The sequence below is a fragment of the Dendrobium catenatum genome, unplaced genomic scaffold (assembly GCF_001605985.2).
Source record: "Dendrobium catenatum unplaced genomic scaffold, ASM160598v2 fragScaff_scaffold_231, whole genome shotgun sequence".
Lineage (NCBI taxonomy): Eukaryota > Viridiplantae > Streptophyta > Magnoliopsida > Asparagales > Orchidaceae > Dendrobium > Dendrobium catenatum.
Window position 1 is genome coordinate 6,042,851 of NW_021318693.1, and position 21,437 is coordinate 6,064,287.

The 21,437-nt window shown below is 36.1% G+C and overlaps 1 protein-coding gene across 1 annotated transcript; it reads right to left on the minus strand.

The window, feature by feature from the left end:
- Positions 1–4,220: 4,220 nt before the first annotated feature.
- On the minus strand, positions 4,221–13,712 carry LOC110107910. Its single transcript, XM_020838354.2, has 2 exons — positions 12,990–13,712; positions 4,221–4,884 (listed from the first exon to the last, which is right to left on the minus strand). The coding sequence occupies exons 1-2, from the start codon at positions 13,273–13,275 to the stop codon at positions 4,514–4,516; spliced, it is 657 nt and encodes a 218-aa protein (XP_020694013.1). The 5' UTR covers positions 13,276–13,712; the 3' UTR covers positions 4,221–4,513.
- Positions 13,713–21,437: the final 7,725 nt, after the last annotated feature.

Here is a 21,437-nt window from a genome sequence, read left to right on the forward strand (position 1 = left end):
ACTTCAATTCTACTCGATGTCGAGCCTTCACTCTTCGCCAAGTTTCTACCAGGCGCCGGACTTCTACTGGTTATCGGACTTCGCTGGACGTCTACGCGAAGATGGATTTCTTTCCATTGTTGGACTTGTACCTGATGCTTTCCTTCTAATCTTTGTCGTCAGACTACAGTCCTTCTGACCTCCGTCGCCATCCGACTATCGTCCTCCTAACTTATGTCGCCCGCCGACTACAGTCTTTCCGACCTCCGTCGCCCGCCGACTACGGTCCTCCTGACTTATGTCGCCCGCCGACTACAGTCTTTCCGACCTCCGTCGCCCGCCGACTACGGTCCTCCTGACTTACGTCGCCCGCCGACTACAGTCCTTCCAACCTCCGTCGCCAGCTGACTACGGTCCTCCTGACTTCCGTCACTCGCCGACTACAGTCCTTTCAACAAAGCGAATATGTCAATAGTAGCTCTTTGTATTTACATTATGTAATGTACTCTATAAGATGTACATCAAGCTAAGGCCTTCTTCCAAGGAAGGGCCTCATTTGTAATCGACTGCAAATACTAGTGGATTCGTTCAAACTGGGCTAGGCCCCGTGGTTTTTGCCCCTTTTTTCAGAGGTTTTCCACGTAAAAATCTTGGTGTCTCATAAATGCTAGACCCTCTCTCTTATCTAATTGCGTGCCAAATTTTCGTACAACGCTAAGATGATAAATTTTATATTTCTCTACCGCCGCGAATACTCCTGGACGCAACAATTTTATATTACTCTTCTCTCTCTCTCTCTCAAACTCTTTTATTAACTTTTTTTCTTTTGTGCATTGTTTTTGGTTCTAGAGAGAGCGAGAAAGACAAATTAAATAGAAATATTATAGATATTATTTTGATGAATGCATAAATTTTATTTAGAACATCAGCTTTTTTATGACCCAATTATGAGAGCAGATGTATTAGGTCCAAAGGCAAAGCTTGATCTAAAAAGGCTTCATTACTAAGTGTTTTGAACTCATTATTTTATTAAATTTAAATGAGAACTTGACTCTTAATAAGACACAATAGAGAAAAAATAATTCATAATGATGGCCTTATGTATTGGAATAAAGATTTGATATTATTGTTGTTGTTGTTGTTGTTGTTGGTACTGCTACATTAACTGCATTCCTAAAATCTTCTCAAAATGATAAATCATTAATCTTTTATCTATAGCATTGGGAAAGCTCTAGAAATAGCCTCTAAAAAGCATTTAAAATGTTCAATAAGTAGTTCACAAAACATTATCTAAACAACTTCAAAGGAAACCTAACAAATCAACTACTTATTATTCCTATAAGGCTTGAGTAAGTGCAAGATAGGGTTGAGATGCATCAAAAATCATCAAAAGATTTTAATATTATTATGAAGATAAGTAATATTAAACACATAATCACAAATTAGAAAAGCAAAACAAGAAAAATTTACATAATTATTTCAATTGTAAATAAACTAAATAAATTGCTAATGTTGGTGATTTCATTACTATTATTCTCATTTTAATTATCTCATATACAATTATGCCCCTTTTGAAATCAAAATAGCTTATAAATAATGAAATTAAATTAAAATCAACATGTTAATTATCATTAAATACCAATCAACAACATACCAATTATCAAAGTTTATAACATGATGCTCATTTGCTAAAATAATCATTAAGGGGGACTAAAATGAAATTATATGAGATTTACAAATTGTAATCTTATTAAGTTCAAGTTAATCTAAAAATGGGATAGACATTTTCAAGAGTATTTTAAGGTAAAGGATTCAAACAAATAAGAATTTTGAGACAAAATTCCTAAAAGGAGGGGTAAATGTATTAACACAATGATTTCATGTTCTTCAAAATCATACGAATGTTAGAACTAAAATTCATAATTTAAAATATTTAATTTTAGAATCAAAATTAAAGCTTTATTTTAATCATTTTATTACAAAAAAAAGATAACAAATATAGTTATAATAATACATAACAATGATGTTTGCGTAATGAAAACTAATATTTTAATAATACAATGATGGCTTTGTGGATTTAAATTTTGTTTGATGGAATCATATTTTTATGATGAAAGAAATAGCCTAATATGGTCAATGCTGCATATTTTTATGATGCAAATTAGATCTTAAAATACTATTATTTAACAATACAAATATTGAGTTGAATTCTTTACAATGAAATTTAACTTTTTCTTTTATTTTTTAATGATGAAAAGTTTGTGTACTTGAGAGAAAGTTTTATGAAGAAAAAAAGTTAATTTAGGCTTTGAAAGTTATTTATTTATTTATTTATTAGTTTAGCAATTTTCAATTTTATTAGATTTTACTTAATTTAAAAATGATCACATGTATCATTTAACATGTGATTGAAGCAAATTAAGTATATATTAAGAGGATGATTAAGGTGTTTAGATGATATTGAAGATTAAAGATGATTAGTCTAAGGCTTCGTTTGGGACAGTTTTTTTCCTGCTTTTTGAAGCAGCTAGTATAAAAATTAAATTTTTTGTACTAAAAAGCTGCTTCAAGAAGCAGTAAAAAAGTCGTCACAAACGAAGCCTAAATTTGTTTCTAATGGAAAGTTTATGTTTATTAGATTTGTGTTGCAATTTAAGGCACCGTTTGTGACAATTTTCTTACTGCTTTGTAAAACAACTTTATAATATAAAAATTCTTTGAAACCAACAAAAAAGTAATAGCCAAAAACTATCTCGAACGAAGCCTAAATTTACATTTTTCTTATAGAGAGGGGGCTATAGGAATTTACAAAAAATTTTGTGAATGCTATAATAGAATGAAAGTGAATAGATGAAGCTTTGTAAAAAACTTTTATTTTATTTTGATAGGCAATATTTGCTCTAATGTATGTAGTAGATCCTTTCTTTTCTACATATTTACTTGTACTATTATATCTTGATATACATATGAAAATGATTGTGGGAATATGACATGGAAAAAGAACTCTTCAAATTGCTTATTACACGACTTGGTATATATATGTTGATTTGTATGATTAAATAATGATACAAATCAACATATATATGAACCAAATTAATGCTTAATTTACTTTTAAAATAAGGATAAGGGGCTATTTGGTTGATGTAAAATGAGTGTAAAATATTTCAAACGCAACGGTTTTAAAAATATTAATTTTTGGTTTGAAGTAAAAGAAATTCAGTGTAACATTTTAATACATTTAGAATTCACACTTTAGTTTATTTTTTGTGCATTTGGAATTCCTCAGATTTGAGTGAATTTCAAATACACCAGAAATTAATTGCAATTGCCTTCGCCCACCACTGCTCAACCACCATTGCCGCCTGCCCTTGCTACCTGTCAGCCACCATTGTCCTCAATGTCGGCCACCTACCACCGCCCTCTTTGTACTTTACATTGCATTCATTTTACTTCAAACCAATCAAAATATAATGATCATATATATTCCTTTTACAATCATCCAAACAACTCAAAAGTACTCCTTTTACACTAAAATTTTCAGCAAACCAAACCGCCGCTAAATGAGATCAAAACACCATAAAATCTTAACAAAAGAATGATTTCATTATGAATAAACCATTATTAAAACCAAAATTGCATCCCAAATCAACTTGAATTGCACTAAATCCAACAAGCTTGGATTAGCATGGCTCACTTTAGTCACCTCTTTCCAAAGTTTCCACATAAAATTCTCTAGCCATGCAGTCTAGAATAGTGTGTGCAATATAAAAAATAAAAGGTAAAGTTCATTAAGATCAACCCTCTCACTCTAATGACCTGATTTCTCACAAGCAAAAAAAAAAAAGTCACTCAATCTCTATATTTATTGCATCTATTTACACTTCAAACTTAGGCACATTGATATTAAGATTTCGTTTGGGACAGTACTATTTTCTAAAGCATTTTTTTAATTTAAAAAAAATTATTGAAAGAAGCAAAAAATAGGTCCAAAAAGCTATCTCAATAAGAAAAGTTATTTGTGCGGACACCGGACGGCGTCCTTAGACCAATTAGAACGGATCACGTCATTTTTTTGCTTGGTAACGCTATGTACTGAATGACATAGCGCATTCTGATTGATCTCCGGATTATCCGATGTCTGCACAGAATAATTTCTCCCCAAAAGAAACCTCAGTTCTACCAAAAGTAGACATTTTCAACCCATCAATACTTTCATAAAGACAAATATGTGCAATGAATGATTGGGATAATGAAAACTAACTGTTTCTATATAAACGCTTAGCAAAAATATTAGCCATAAAAGCAAACAATCCAGCAAATGAAACGGATTACTATGTTAATATTCCAAGATCCAAAAGCCCCACAAGTTCTAAATAAAATCATGAAGATAATAATACTATAGAAAGCCGATCTGTAAAGAAAAAAGAAAATACTGGGTACCAACCTGTAGCCTTCTCTACTCTGTGTTATAGGAATCTCATCCCAAATAACCCAAAAAACAGAAGGAAAACTTAATTTACTTTATCTCAAAGCCTCAACTTCTGTATCCAAGTGCCTGTGCCTGAAGGATCTGGTTGTCCTCCAGCAAGCGATCATATTCAAGGAGAAGCTCTTCACACTGTTTCTGGAGAGCAGAGACATGAGCCTCGGCGGAGATGGTTCGCTTTTCGTGATCGTCGGAGTCTGATTTTAGCTTCTGGAGCTTCTCATTCAGTACAGAAATCTCATCTTTTAGCTTTTTGATCTCATCTGATGACTTGATTTCCTTCTCTTTGAAGTGGAGTTGTTCCTTCTGAAGCTCTTCAACTTCATCTCTGGAACTAATAACTGTTTTTTTAAGATTTGTTAACTTGCAGAGGTAATGGTGAAGCCGGTCGATCACAAAGGCTAGAAACAGGATGTAACCTGGAGAGCTAAATGAGTTTGAGAACAGCATTTCTAATTGAAAATTACACGTACAGACCATGATAAATGGCAGAATACTAAACTTGAGAAAACTCTTGTAGAAAAAGGAACAGGCAATGTGAGTGAACTATTGTAACAGTTAACTCAGGCAAGTTGGCATGTTCTCCATGTCACGTCTACTTGTTTGTTGGTTCTCAGGCTACGATGCAACACTGTTGCCAGCACTAGCAGATGAGTTGTTGTCTGAGAGACCGCTGACCCTAAGATAAGTGACCAATGTTGTCACTAACACACCCATATTTGGTTGCAAGTTAATCTAAACTCTAAAAATTTCACTAAGTTATTGTACCTTCTACACTCCACATCTCTGTGAACAATACCTCGCTCAGTGCTTCTCCAAAGGAGAGGAATAATTCCATAACACATTCTGCATTGCTTGTCTTGTGAGATCTAAATGAGTGTTGACCCCTAAAATGAAATGCGCACAAAAGGAATATTTCCATACTAGATTCTACTTAAATGATGGTCGGCGGGCACGACACATCACTTGAAAGGTTAAATGACCTCCAATCATCGAACGGATTGTGCCGTTGCGATCAGAGTATCAAATTCGCCTAAAAGGGAGCCTCTCACAGTTGAATTGGATGAGAACGGTCAAAATCGACAACCGATACCTGAAAATGACACACGAGGCTGCCTAAATGACTTCCAATCGTGAAATGGACTTTGTCGTTGCGCTCGGAAAGTCCGAGTCCCGGAACGTCCGAGTCACCTAAAAATGAATGTAAATTTTCTCAACAAAAATCGCACAGAGAAATCGACGTGTACCCTGAAGAGACAACACAAATTTAAAAAAAAAAAAAAGGCACGAAAATCAAGGCGCAGAGGGTTGCATTCAAGCCATTCAATACGGCATTTGCATGCAAATATGTCGTACATGTGCAGCCGAGTATCCTCCTGCATGTATTTGCAAGATATAGAGGATTTAATTCAAGTAATATCATGCAATATTTCATTTGCATGTAAAAAAATATATACAACACACTACAACTACATAATGTGCAAAATGTAAAATACAAAATACATGAGCCAATATATGTGATACCTACAAATTTGTCGCAAACATCCATATGTATAACAATTACATAAATGCATCATGCAAAATACGTGTAACATATACCTATATTGCCCCCGACGAGCGTGTTGTAGATACACACATGACCTCTAAAGATACTGCGCGGGTTAAGAAATGAATTTAGATTCGAACCCAATCGTCTGTCAACAAGGAGATAGAGTCGATAGGGTTCAATCAACAAAAATGAAACAACTCACATACCTCGATGATGACCATGTTGATAGAAAATCTCACCCCAAATATTAAAAATGCCTCTAAAATTCTCAAATGCCCGTAAAAATCCAAAATTTGAAAATTCGCCAAAACTAAATATTTAAAATTGAAATAAAGCACCTAAAAAATTAAAGAAAAAAAAAAATACTCATCTACCCTCGCAACTACTTGCTAAGGTGGCCAAATCTGAAAATCACTTCGGCTCATAAAGAGCAAATGTTTGGTAAATAATATCACTCGGATTCATTATCAATTCATCTCTTGTCAGTAAGGACGTGGCACGCGTCCTCTAATCAGTGATTTCTCTATCAAATGGCACCACAAATAAATGGTTATGATCGTGTGGTTTTGCCGCCAAATGACATTATTATATTACGATCATGGTCCGAGCCCATATGTTCCCCTAAAGGCGTTAAATCATTGAGCAATGAATCAATATGATATGATTGATAGGGTACAAATCCCTTTGTCTGCTAAGGTGGACTCAAATTTATCCCCTTAGAAAAATATCCACCCCAGGTCTACAAGGTGCGCTTGGACGAAGCAACCCATGGATGTCGAGAAGGATCATTTTATCAAGTTGAGTCAACTATCACCTCTGCCTAAGTAAACTAAGAACCATGATAACCCAGGTCGACATAACAATAAGATCATGATCGGGTCTATCATCACTCCCTCCCACTATCCGCTTTAAGTGCATGATGGTAAATTTCCAATTTTAAATATCAAATTTTCAAATACCTAAATCATGTTGCTACTATACGCCAGATACTACGTATTTGTTTGACGACTAGCCTTAATCGAAAGTTCTCTCTCATTATCGAGAGGGGTAATTAACTATAGGGGCTTGCGCCTATAGGAAACCAGAACTAAGATCATAAAGTCCTCGCAAAATGAGGGTGAAATCTATGGGTAGTGTCTTATTTAAAACTCAATCTGCCTTATGAAAATTTTCCACGGAACCTAATTGTTAAAATTACGGAACCTAATTGTTAAAACTCTCCTCGACGACCCGAAGAAAAGAGAGAAAGGGGCCATAGAGAGGCCGGGGAGCGAATTTTCAAAGCCCATAATGAGGTTATAAACCTTTTTGGAATTTTCATAACGATCCTCTTTATGAAATCATCACCACCATTGCAATTGCAATGTCCTCTCCAATTAATGTTTTTAGACCCCTTATTGGAGAATGGCCAATAATGGCCATGGTTAGCCACCGAGCAGGTCTGGGCGAGTCCATGAGAGCTAGTCTAAGGTAAGACTTACTGGGTTGAATTTTGCAAAATTTATAGTGATGGAATGGAATGGCTACAACCTCCTTTACCCATTCACATAACACTTGAAAAAATTAGTCCTCTATAAGTCTACATGAAAACCTCTACAATCTTAGAGACTAAAGAAAATTATGAACCTTCCTCAAATTAAGATGCTTCTACCTATTGCTAATGCTTGGCGTTGCTTACTAATGACATGTAGTCATTGGTTGTTGACGTGTAGTGGCGCTCACAGATGACTTTGCTCATTGATGTAGTGCTACTCATCTATGCTACCTTTAGATGCTGCAGATAACGTGTAGTTTTCCACATCATGTCTTCAAAAATAAATGTGCCTGAAATTTCTCACCATCCCCAAATGATTGACCCCTCATTTTCTTTACATAGCTATAAAATTGGGATGTTTACCTCTTCTCGCCTTACTCAAAACTTTTAAGTATTATCACTTTCATGTTGCAATATCTTTATTTACAAGATGATGATTTTTGATGACCTACAACATATGGCATGAGGGTAACAATGTACTCTACAAAAAAGGATTACACAATAATGAAAGAGTACCAACTATTATAGCATCTCAAATAGAAGATACAGTACTCCATTTCACCTCATTGAATAAAAAAATAGCTCTACTCATATTACTTTTAGTTTTTAACAACATATATTCCCGCATCAAAAAATTGTTTTACATTAGATGACTGATGTTTAACTTCTCTATAGCACTCGGTGGATTCTTGTGTAGATATATGGTTGTCTAGTCTAACAAATTTTCTCCAGGCTGTCTAATTCAACCATTCGATATCCTATCAATGATGAAATTAGATGCAATTATGCAGACAGGGGCGGACCCAGCCTTAATTTTCAGGGGGCAAAAAATATAGATATATTTTTTTTTTGCTTGAAGTTGGCTCGACCCCTATTTGTTCATATCCTTGATCATTATACGCTTTGCAGATATGTCAGAGGTCCAAGGGGGTAGCGCCCCCGGAACAAATTTTGTTTGTAACGATATTTTTGGATTTTCTTTACTATTTCTCTTTGTATTTGATTCATCATTTCCTAACAATAACACCTCTACACAATGTGCTTGATTATACTGGGGGCAATTGCCTAAAGACCATGGTATTTTAAAACTTTTCGAGGGGAGGGAATTGCCTAAAAACCCATACAATCACCTAAGACAAGACAAACACACACTAGTCCAAGTAGGAAGAAAACAAAGGATCCAACAATGATAAACCTTGCTTAAATGAGGCTAAAAGCATCTAGGATTAGCAAGAGAAATGGCTACGTTAGATGGTCAAATGTTGATTGCAAAGTGATTCAAACAAGTGAATCAACAAACCAACAAAATTGCTCGTGACAAGAATAAGAAAGAAAGGCATGTCAGGGAGCATGCAATCAAAGCGGGATAAAAGTTGGACTTAATAGCTCATTGGCGAACCCTTTCTTAACCTAAAAACTTAAGCCTGTAAGAGAGAGCAAACCACTTGGTATTTACTCCCTAAAATTTTTTTCACCTATACAATGTGAGATAAAATCCAATATTCTTATGTGTCTTTAAAATCTAGTTCCCAATATTTGAGCTCTACATTTCACTTCCTCTCAAAAGTAAGCATTTTTTATTTTTATTTTTTTTTTACTTCATCAAATATTATGCACCAATAGCCCACTCAACTATATAGAAAAATCATACGAGTCGCCTGTTGAATTTTACTCAAGTATATAGAAAGACTTAAAGACCCATAGAAGCCACAAACTATACAAACTACTTGATTCTAACTTAACCTAACTGTGAAACTAGTCGTTAGGAAGTATGTGAACCAAAGTTAGACTCAATACAAAATGTTCAAACTCCTTTCAACACTAAGTTCAAGCTTATAGAGGGTCAATCACTTGGCTTTTTAAAACTAACATATTTTACATATATGATGTGCGACTAAAATCAATACTCTCATATGTATTAACAAAACACTAATACCAAACATATACTATGGTTGCTACATTTTGGTGTTCAAAGAAAATGATCAATAATAATAGGATGCAAAAAAAGGATGGGAAAAGGGAGCATATTCATGAGTAAGATGTGGTACTTATCAATATTCAAAGTGGATTTGTATCCATGTTATTCTAGAGAACTTTGGATAAAACACAAAATTAGCAATAGTACATATGCATTGAAATTTAAATGGCATTGTTTTTTTCCTTCCAAATTATAAGAATTTATGGAGATGTAAGAGATGAGGAATCCAATGTTGAACATATTTTTTGTTGTCTGAAACACAAAAAAAGCAAAAAAAAAGAAAAAACATGCTCTATTATCAAAATAATGCAAAAAATCAAGATGCAATAGAAGAATCTTTCAATGGTGGAGGGGTAATAGTATTAGGAAAGAGTAATAGGAAAGGTAAAGTCTTAATACCACAAACTAAATCACTGAATCACTCCGACATGCACTGCAACCCATGGTGATTATCTACTTCAAAAATAGATGCTTGATTAAATTCTTCAAAGATAGAAAATAATAATTTCATTCACGAAAATTAAAATCCAAATTACAAAAAAGGTTACAATAATAATCTAAAAACTGAATGGTCATAAAACCTTTTGAGGGATTAATAGTCTCATATAGCATGAAGTTCAACATAATAAGACCCAGATGCACAAGAGAAATAAATATAAGAATTTACAAAATACCTAAAGCAAAAGATTATTAAATCAATTAAGAATTAGGATAAAAATGGGCAATGACAATGTTCTATAGCCCTTGAACTGCCTTCATGTTCTCCATCACAAGGCGTTCGATATTTAGAAATGAGATGGATCATCTTTAAGACCCATATTTGTCCATGATACACCACAAACAATAAGAAAATTGAGGAAGAGATGCTTACTCTCTTTTAGGTGTCATCTTTATGATCATGTTATGTAGCATTACCATTCATGCATTCTTTGCATGGTTAATATATGATTACGCTTATCATTTTCCCTTTTCATTTTTATCATTCAATGATTTTCACAACACTCGTCATGAGTTTGTATAGTTCCAGCATCATTTCGTTTTTTTGAGGAGCTTGTAGAATAACTTTGGGATGCTCAAATCCATTTCAGTAATACATCCATTATGAAAATCAAAGTTAAATTAGAAAGCACTAGTTTCTAAGATAGGTCCCATGAGATCAAAATCAATTAACGAATACTTGCACATTTTTGAGATAACACCAACATCATATTGGTTGGCTAAGTTATATGTAGAATTACTTCTTTCAAGTGAACAAGTTCTCAACAGGTACATGTTTGAACGAGAATCAACCAAGTCAAACAACTAATTGCTCATCTCCAAAGAAAACCCACTGAAAACAATTGAGATCTTTTACAGCACATCTACATTATATTCTATAACACTTAAATCTTCAAACACAAAATGAAAATTTGAACCACTACACTAAACTTCATCGAAAGGATGCTTGCTTACACTTGTTTCACTTCAGAAAAAATTTTCTGGCAGGAAATAATTATAATTTAATACAAAATCCTTTCTAATAGCACATAAATCATTTTTTTCCCTTGTTCAAAATGTCCTGCTTCATAGCTCCATGACACTTTTCAGCAACCAATTGTAAGGCCTTCTATTATAGTCTTTGGTAGCCTTTATGATAGGATGAATCAGAACAAATTTAAATTGTTGAGATATTAGGCCAATCTCAACCACCTTTACATCTACTGTTAAGTTGCTCATTTGACTTTTATCAATAAATAAATAACAAATCTAACAAGCTTGAACTGGCCCTCTTACTGGCATCTCAAACCTTCTACAAGGAATATAAGCAGTAACCCTGTTAATGAATCTCAATGAAGTACCAAGATTTTACACCAAGTCCGCATTGATTTTCTCAAACATATGATACTCTTGTTAGTATTAAGGCAGTTGTAAATTAGACATGTTTATTAATTTGCTATTATGCCACATATTTGATGAGCTAATGGATCAAAGATTTTAAAATTCTAAGATAAGATGAATTTTAAGAAGCAACATTCGGTGATATACAGCAGGAGAAAAGCTTGGAATACAAAGCATAACAAGCAATGAAATTAAAAATAGGTTTTATATATATATATATATATAATAATCTGAGAAGAAAGTGGGCTGCCACTGATTATCCAAACCAATTGAGAGCACTAATAATAAAAATGAAGGAATAAACACATAATAGTAAAATCTTCAATGTTGTGATCACACCCATCAAAAACCTAAAAGGGCATATCCCACTACATGAAGCTCCCACCCATACCAGTTTTTGGAGAGGTTGATCAATTAATGCATATAGCCTTACCATATATTTGCAAAATATTATCTATGTGATTCACATCAGTAGCCTCCAGATCACAATGGAGGCAGCTAAACATTGCTCCAAGCTCACCCTCACCCATTAGCAACATCAAGGAACATATTAACAAACAGCAGAAGTGATGTATCTTTTTCTTTCTAAAGGAGACTAGTACAACCATTGTAAAAAAATGCCTTACAAGGATCCAAACAGAATCATTCATGTCTGCTACAATTTACAAAGCTGAAATAGCAGAAGAGATGTGCATCTTCTAAGCATTTGATGTTATTGGCTTGATTGCTGAGTTATCATGATCATTCAACGCCATTTGTTAAACCAAGTTAAGAGAATAACAATGTATTTGTGATACAGATATGTGAAATTAAGCACTTTTTTGCTGCAATTTAAAGCAATAACCACTGGATTATTGCAATTGCAGCACATAAGAAGGAAGATGATACTGTTGCGTTGCAGTTCCACATAGGAACAATATTGCCAAGAATATATTGCACAAGTAACAAACTTAGGTTTCGTTTGGAATGGCTTTTTTGTTGCTTCTTAAAGCAGCTTTGTAGTACAATAATTAAAATTTTTATACTAAAAAACTGTTTTAAGAAGCAATAAGAAAAGCATTCCAAACGAAGTCTTAATTTAAATAAGTGATCTTGTTAGGCCTTAAATGCCAACTTATAAACACAATTGTTATGGAGGTTAAAATATGAGGATTTGAGGTGACCACAATACACTAGTACATGGACACTGTGAAGTGTGAACCCAAAAGTTTTAGGACAATATGTATCGGGCATTACTAGTATTTTAGCAACTCAGCTCTTGCTCCACTTCCAATGTGGAACTATTTTCTAACATAATGCTCATCTCAACAAAAACCTTGCCGATTGTCACAGTTAACCAAGCTAGGAATGTTTCATAATTATTTTTTCATTTGGCTACTTGATTAAGATCCTACAGCAATGTCTACAAACCAGAAAATACTGCACTTGGAACATGGAGAGTTAAGGAAAAAAGAGGCCAAATCTTCATAAACAATAAAAAACCTGGTTTTACATAGATCCATCTTCTCAAAATCTCACTTTTAAGCAAACTACTATGAGGGATCAAAAGAGCCCAAATCAAACAAAACCAGCCAAGAAAATTTACCTGTAAGTGAGGCCTCAAGAACATGAGTCCTCCAAAGAACTTGGTCCATGGGAGTAACAGTACCAAGCTTTAAACCCCTCTTCTGTATGTTAAGGATATTAACTATGCTTGAAAGGAAAATCACTGCAAACGTACAGGCTAATGTCTTCATTGTTGCCGGACCCTTCCCTGTCTTCAATTGATCCAATGTTTTCATGACAAGCTCTCGAAGTGGTCCAATTTTCAGCATCAGAAGAAACGCCACTGCCCCCTCAGCAAAGAGAACGAGAAAAAGAACCTGAATCATCTCTATATGCTATACTTAGCAAAGTTTTTTTTTGTTTTTTTCTAATTCCTTCTTCAATGCCCTAAAGCTCTCCTCATAGGCAGGGAATGAACAAGCATTGACGAGAAGAAGAAAACTATGTAGCCATGAGAGTGATGTAGGCAAGAATCTTCGAAGTCAGGCGGAAAGGACGGATTTTGGAAGAAGCTTACCCACCTGTGACCAGAAAGAAGCTGCCAAGAGAACTGTGACCGTATAACCAGAAAATGACTTCTGATTTCTTCTACCAGTGAGAACAATGAGACTCTACCACAATCACTTTCAGCAAAAAGAAGCAATCAAAGCCAAAAATTTCCAAGTTTAAAACCAGAAGAAAACGCGCGATTCAGAGATTTGCAGCTAGGGTTGCTTTCGTGAGATTTCCTGTACAAATTCCAAGTAGATCATACGAAGAAGAAAGGCGCAATGAGGACAAGAATGAAGAATCCTTATCAGCAATTCTTATAGGATTCCTGTAAAAATCGAAATTTTTTATCATCATGTTTTTACTTTCAAATTTTACATTCATAGTTTTTTGTTTTTTCATCAAAAATATAAACTTTTTAAAATTCAATTTAGGCTTTTCTCTCTCTCTCTCTCTCTCTCTCTCTCTCTCTCTCTCTCTCTACTTCTCTCATGGTATCTTGAGCCAAAATGGGGGACCAAGATTCAGCTACCACTCTCCCTCCCTCCTCTACCATTGCCGGCAACTCCACCGAGCTACCGATACCGGCATCACTAAAATTTCTCATCTCCAACGTGAAGAATCTGATCCCTCATCCTCTCACCATCGATAACTATGCGATATGGCGCCTACAGATCATACAACACTTCACCGCCAATGGCTATGCCGGTCATCTCACCGGTAAAACTCCTCCACCTTCCGCCGAACAAAATCAAGATCATCAACGCTGGCTTCTTGTTGACAGCAACTTGATTTCCGCCTTATTTTCCACCATATCTCCTCTGATTCTTCCCTATGTAATCAATTCTTCTACTGCCCACGATGTCTGGACGATTCTTGAACGCCAATTGCAACCAACAAGTCGTTCTCGAGTAATACAACTCAAGAACGAACTCCATCATATTCAGATGAAAGATCTAAGTATGCAACAATACCTCACTCAAGTCAAGAACATCGTCGACAACATTGCCACCTCCGGCTCGCACGTTGATCCGGAAGACGTCATTCTCTACATCCTAAATGGGCTGCCTTCGTCATACAACTCGTTAAAGACCACTATTCGCACATCTTCTCTTCTGACAGATCTTGACAATTTGTACTCCCTCCTCTATAGTGAGGAGATCCATGTCCAACAAGAACTGCTCAAGGATTCTGCCCACAGCTCGTCGACAACGGCTCTTCAAGCCAACATCCCGAACACGAATCGTTGGCATTCCCATAAACGCTCCGCCAAGAACCTCAACAACAGCACCCGATAATTCACCGTAACGCAAACGCTATAGGCCCCGGCTGCCACTTCCACGAACCGGCCTACTTTCCAAATCTTTGGGAAACTTGGGCACATCGCAATTAATTGCTGGCACTGCTGTAATCCCAAGTATGCTCCCACGGTACCTAACGGCCAACGCGCAATGATGGCTCAACCCACGGCCTAGGCAACTCAATATTGGATTGTAGACTCTGGTGCTTCGTCTCACCTTTCTCCGGATTCCTCCAACATTTCGTACCCTCTTTCCTATCAGGGAAACGACACCGTCTCCATTGCTAATGAGACAACTTTACCCATTCAACATTCCGGACAGGGCCTATTACCATTACCGGACATGAATCGTAAGCTTCGCCTTTGTAATCTCCTACATGTCCCCTCTCTTACTCACAATTTATTATTCGTTTCAAAATTAACTTTCGACAATTCAATTTCGATTATCTTTGATGCTAATGGCTTTGAAATTAAGGATCTCCAGGATCATCACACGCTTCTTCGTGGTCATCTGCATAACGGTCTATATCGTATCAAGCCGGAACTCAGCACTCCATCGGTCGCATGCAACACCACCGGTCTCAGCTCCCGGCTCTGGCATGACCGCCTTGGTCACCCAAACAACGGTCTACTTCCCGTTCTTGCCAAGCTGATTCCAGAATTCAAGAACGCCTCTCCTTCCTTCTTATGCAAATCTTGTAACGTGGCAAAAAGTCACAAACTTATGTTTAATAAAAGAATTTCAGTCTCTACTATGCCTTTTGAACTCATCCATTCGGACGTCTGGGGTCCTACCCAAGAACCGTCCTTGGATGGTCACTGCCATTATGTAGTTTTCATTGACGATTTTACTCGATTTTCATGGATTTACCTGATGCATACTAAACAAGAAACGTTCACTAAATTTAAAGCTTTTTGCAGTTTAATCAAAACTCAACATGCGACCACACCAAAAACCCTCCGCTCTGACGGCGGCGGCGAGTTTACTAGTAATAATTTCAAATCTTACTTACAAGAACTCAGCATTACTCAACAACTCAGCTGTCCTCAAACGCCCGAACAAAATGGCGTCACCGAACGCAAGCATCGGCACCTCCTCGATCTCACATGTACTCTGTTACACGCCGCCTCGCTCCCGCACAAATTTTGGGCTGACGCTGTATCCACCGCAAATTACCTCATAAATCGCCTTCCATCCAAGGCCACGGCACTCAAATCCCCCTATCAGAATCTATACGGCGTCATCCCAGTGTATACCCACCTCCGCACCTTTGGATGTCTCTGCTACCCATGGATGCAGCCCTATATCACTAGCAAGCTCTCGGCCCGTTCTCAAGACTGCATCTTCATCGGCTACTCACCAATTCACAAAGGTTACCGCTGCTACAACCCTGTCATACACAAAATTATAACATATAGGCACGTTGTCTTTCACGTGCAAACCTTTCCTGCCGCTTCACATCCCATTACCTCCCACTCCCAAAACAACAACAACAACAACAACAACGCGGTGCTACCACCACTTCTGCTAAATCCTTCTTCCATCGCGGCAATTCACCCCATTCAAACCAGTGTGTCGCCCACCGCAAACAATGATCAGGTTGACAACGCCCAGCTCAGTCATGCCCCAGATCCGACTCCCATCATTAGGGAAGTGGACCATCACATCTCCATACCTCTGCTTCGTCCGACCCATCAGATGCAAACTCGGCTGAAATCCGAGATCACAAAATCGAGACAACTTCTCAACCTACTCAGTCATACTAACAAGAACAGCACTCCCACTACGTACAAACAAGCTGCTAAGACTGAACATTGGCATGCGACAATGCAAGCTGAGTTCAATGCCCTTCAACAACAGGGGACTTGGAAGCTAGTCCCAGCTCCTCCAAACAAGAACATACTAGGCTGCAAGTGGACTTTCAAAATGAAATTACTTCCAACCGGGCAAGTCGATCGCTACAAATCACTCCTGGTGGCTCTCGGCTATGATAAAAAAAAACGTGAAAATTACACTTAGACTTTCAGTCTAGTAGCCAAGATGCCAACCATCAGAATGCTTCTCACACTTGCACTCAATCAAGGCTGGCCTATGCTACAACTAGATGTCAACAATGCCTTTCTTAACGGCAAACTACCAGATGACATCTACATGCGACAACCGCCCGGGTTCACAGATAGCCGGCAACCATACGCCTTTTGTAAACTTCAAAAATCTCTCTACGGCCTCAAACAGGCGCCACGACAATGGTTTCATAAGCTCACGGGCTTTCTCCAAATGCGTGGCTTCGGGTTTAGCCGCTCTGATCCCTCCCTTCTTATCTTAAATCGTAATCATACTCATCTCTATCTCCTCATTTATGTTGACGATATTCTTTTCACAGGAAACAACACCGATGAAAGAAATTCTCTCCTTAAGGCCTTACACTCTCAGTTCGCACTGAAATAGCTAGGCCATGTGTCTCTGTTTCTAGGCATTCAAGTTCTCTGGAACGGAACTTAATTCTTCCTCAACCAAACATACTACGCCACCAAGCTGCTTCGGGATTCCGGGTTCGAGAATTGCAAAGCCGCACCGACTCCGGTGGCACCTTCGCACAAGCAGCTGACGTCGGATCTAACACCGTTCTCTGATCCTTCTCTCTATCATCGTCTCGCGGGATCACTACAATATCTATCAATTACCCAGCCAGACATAGCCTATGCAACAAACCGTGTGTGTCAACACATGCAACAACCCACCGTTCAAGACTATCAATCCCTCAAGCGCCTCCTCCGCTACATTAAAGGGACTCTCTCCTTCGGTCTTCCCATATGCACCGATCCTCTTCACCTACAAACTTATACCGATGCTGACTGGGCCTCCCATGCATCGGACCAAAAGTCTATTTCCGGTTATTGTACCTTTCTCGGACCCAACCTGATTTCTTGGACAGTCAAGAATCAAGTAACTGTAGCAAAATCCTCTACCGAAGCAGAATACCGTGCTCTCTCGGCAGCCACATCCGAGGCCATCTGGATATGACGCCTCGCTGCAGAGCTGCATCTTCCTCAATCCGCGCCGACCATCATCTACTGTGACAACATATCCGCAATCTCTCTTGCCAAAAATCCAGTCTTCCATGCTCGGACGAAGCACATTGAGATTGACTACCACTTCATCCGTCAGCATATCCAGTCCGGCGATATTCATCTCACTTTCACAAGATCAGATCGCTGATGTGCTCACCAAACCTCTTTCTTCCACACACTTTAATTTCCTTCGCTCCAAATTAACCATTCAACCTCCGAAAGCTTAATTTGTGGGAGGATATTAGGCTATGTAAATAAGTCTCTGTAGCTTAGCTCGATATTTACCTTTGTACCTGTACGAACCTATATAAACAGACCTTGTAATTCTTGTTAATTAATCTACTTCTACTATTTCTTTTATTGTATTTCTCTCTCTCTCTCTCTACTTCTCTCATTATTCCCTTGACCTCCAAGAATCCATATGCCTTCTTGGAGTCACTCGTCTCCTAATCATAATGGTCCTATTTAGAAATGATCTATCCTAAGAATAAAATTTTGGGTAAGGAAATAGCTCAGCTCCTCTCTAATGACTATATCACTTTTCTTTGGATTCCACACGCCAAAACACCTTAGTGTTGTGGAATACCATCATAATTCTCTTCTACAAAAGCTAATCTTCATTTAACTAATCCACCCAATCTAATAGTTATTCATTGAGAGGATATTTTACTTGTTTCACTTCATCATCCAACATTGATAACTCCAATGGATTGAAGTTTTTTTACGTTCATTATTAAGTTGATCTCCATTAGATAGGCAAAGAAAATTGATATGTCTTGCCTATAATCTTCTTTAGATTCTTGAACAACTCATATTGAATTAATTTGATATTATGTTATTCTCTTTCAATTCCTCTTTGCTAATATTAAGCCACATAATATCTCCTCCTTCGAATTTCTTTTCTACTTGCTTATGGTTAAGCTGACACTCATAACACTATCATGATTTAGTGAGTTTGTGTATCTATCTTAGCTTGAATACCCTTTTTCGGAATCTTTAGGGTCTCATGGGATCATCTTCTTAATTCTTAAGCCTGATCATTGATTATGCTGAAAACTCCAAGTTAAAAGAATTTTAAGGCAAATATTAAAGGCATACATAAAATGAAGCTTATCTTCCTGCACTTCTTTGCAAAACTTTTAACCACTAGACAATTTTTTAATATTTAAGATTTAATTTTTGCTAGATTTTAAGCATATTGGGCTGATTTTAAGTCAAATTCTTATGACTTTTTTCTTGTAAAGTTTGTTCATGATGATAAATAATGATAATATGATTAAAATGAAATAATTTAGTTCCAGACCTTGAAACAAGATTTACATTTACAACTAGAGAGTAGCTATGCCTTAAAGCATCATATTGGTTGCAAATTTTATGCTAGATGATTTTAAGATCAAGAAAATTTGGACGCAAAGTTTGTAATGTTAAAAAATAAGAAGTATTAAGATATGGTTCCAAAATTTTATCACATCAACACAAAATTAATGAAAAATTAAACCTCAAGGCGTAAATGATAGTCATGTCTTTCTAAAAGGTTAATAGAAAGAGAGGAACAAAGAGCTCTAAGAGAATACAAGGAAGGGAAAATGAAAAGAAGTACAAAACAATAATTTATAGAAATATGATATACGTACCTATATACTAATAAGATGAGTAAAAAAATGTCCAGTATATCAACAAATTACAAATGACAAACTTTGTAGTGCTTGGAAAGCTTTCCAAAGAGTGTTTAGAAAAAGGCTAGAAGAGAAGAGAGAATTACAACAAAGCAATGTTACATTCAAGAGAGAAATACTTTTTATGTTGTTATATTATGTGGGAAGAGAAAATGAAATTAGAGGTGACATGCTAATCTTCTACGGAGATAAGATAAGAACATTAATATATAATTTTTGGAGAGCATAATTACTAAAGCCGCCAGCCTCATAGGTTAGATTGAATACTTGTTGTAAAAGATGAAGGAGACTCCTTAGATAGAGTTTATGGCAATGATTGCTTTAGAGTTTGCGGGCAAAACAGAGGACAAGTACAATTACCCATGATCTAATGATGTGCATTTTATAGTATAACTTAGTGCTTTGATCTTGTAGTTTGCAATAGGGATAAGTTATTGGTCTATAATCATAATAGTGGTTGGACGTTATTAGCTCTTGAATCAGCATCCTTTTTATTATATAAAAGGGAAAATATATATAATTTAAGAAGGCGGAGAGACAATAATTTGCAACAATATTTGAATAATCAATCATGATTTAACTATTTGGTGTGGGTTGAGGTGCACCTATTTGAATGATCTTCACAAATATTGAGGATTTTGTAATAAATGATTGTTAGAGTTTATGCAAGATGCTAAGGAAGATTCAAATATTTTGGAAAGTATTTTACGTGAAAAGGTATGCATGTTGAAAGAGTTAAAATGATTCTCAAGAAAAGTTTGAGAGGATTTAATATAATCGCACTGAGAAGACTTCCTAAAATGATTTTTCATCAAAATTCTCAAGAAGCGGATCTGAGAAGAACTTCTCTTGAGAGAACTTCTTGAGAAGGGTTCTCAAGAGCACCTCTTCATATTCATCACTTAAGTAAATACTCCTATCGATGCAACATCATATTGTCAATATTTGATCTTATCTTGTAATTACTAAGATATAGAGGTAGGCAACGAATGTTGGCTTTAAATGAATTGTTGGATTCACATAAAGCGCACATAAAGTCTTAATGCTAATTTTAAAAATATATTTTAAAAATGAATGAACTTCACTATTTACAAACTTATGGTCAAAATAATCTTCTCACCATGCTAATTCTAATGACACCAAAATTATGCAATTTCGAACATTTTTTGGCACTAATTACATAAAACAAGCTTAACCAAATCTGTTCGGCTCAACCTAATTTGATTAGACTAATCCCTCCTTTCGATCTAAATGATCGACTTAAGGCAAATCGGACATATAGGTTGGTGTTTAATATTGTCACCACCGTTTTAGCGGTTAGCATTCATGTTATTCTCGTCGATACTCAATGATAATAAAACATCTCATATTAAGAGCAATTCATTTGTGGAGTTTCTAAACCCATTTAGTCTTCTACCTTGCGAGTCAATTATCCCATTTGATTTCTCTTGTTATGATAAACATTTCGTAAAAAATAATCTTTATTATCAATATTTTTAGATGATAAAAATTTTGATCTCTCCATCTTCTCAAAACTATTACATCTTTTTACAGGACTCTATTTCACAAACTCTCAATGATACCCATTGTTGATTAGGAGTCACAGATTCAATACATAGATTGCATCTAACGATCATTATTCTTCATCATCCCTAATTTAAATCCCTAAAGCTCTAATGAATTACTTAGGATAATTTGTCCACTTGAATATTTAATCCATCTAATCAGTGATTTAGTAGCTAAATTTAGGATTCCTTTGGGACAACATTCTTATTGATTCTTAAAACAGTTTTTAGTAAAAAAAAAATTACTAAAAAACTGCTTTAAAAAGTAATAAAAAAACTATCCCAAACAAAATCTTAAATCATCAATTGAAATTTTATCATACGTAAGGCTTTCGATTCTGCTTCAAGAGAATTCCTGATTGACAGGATGTATCAAAAAGGGTTTC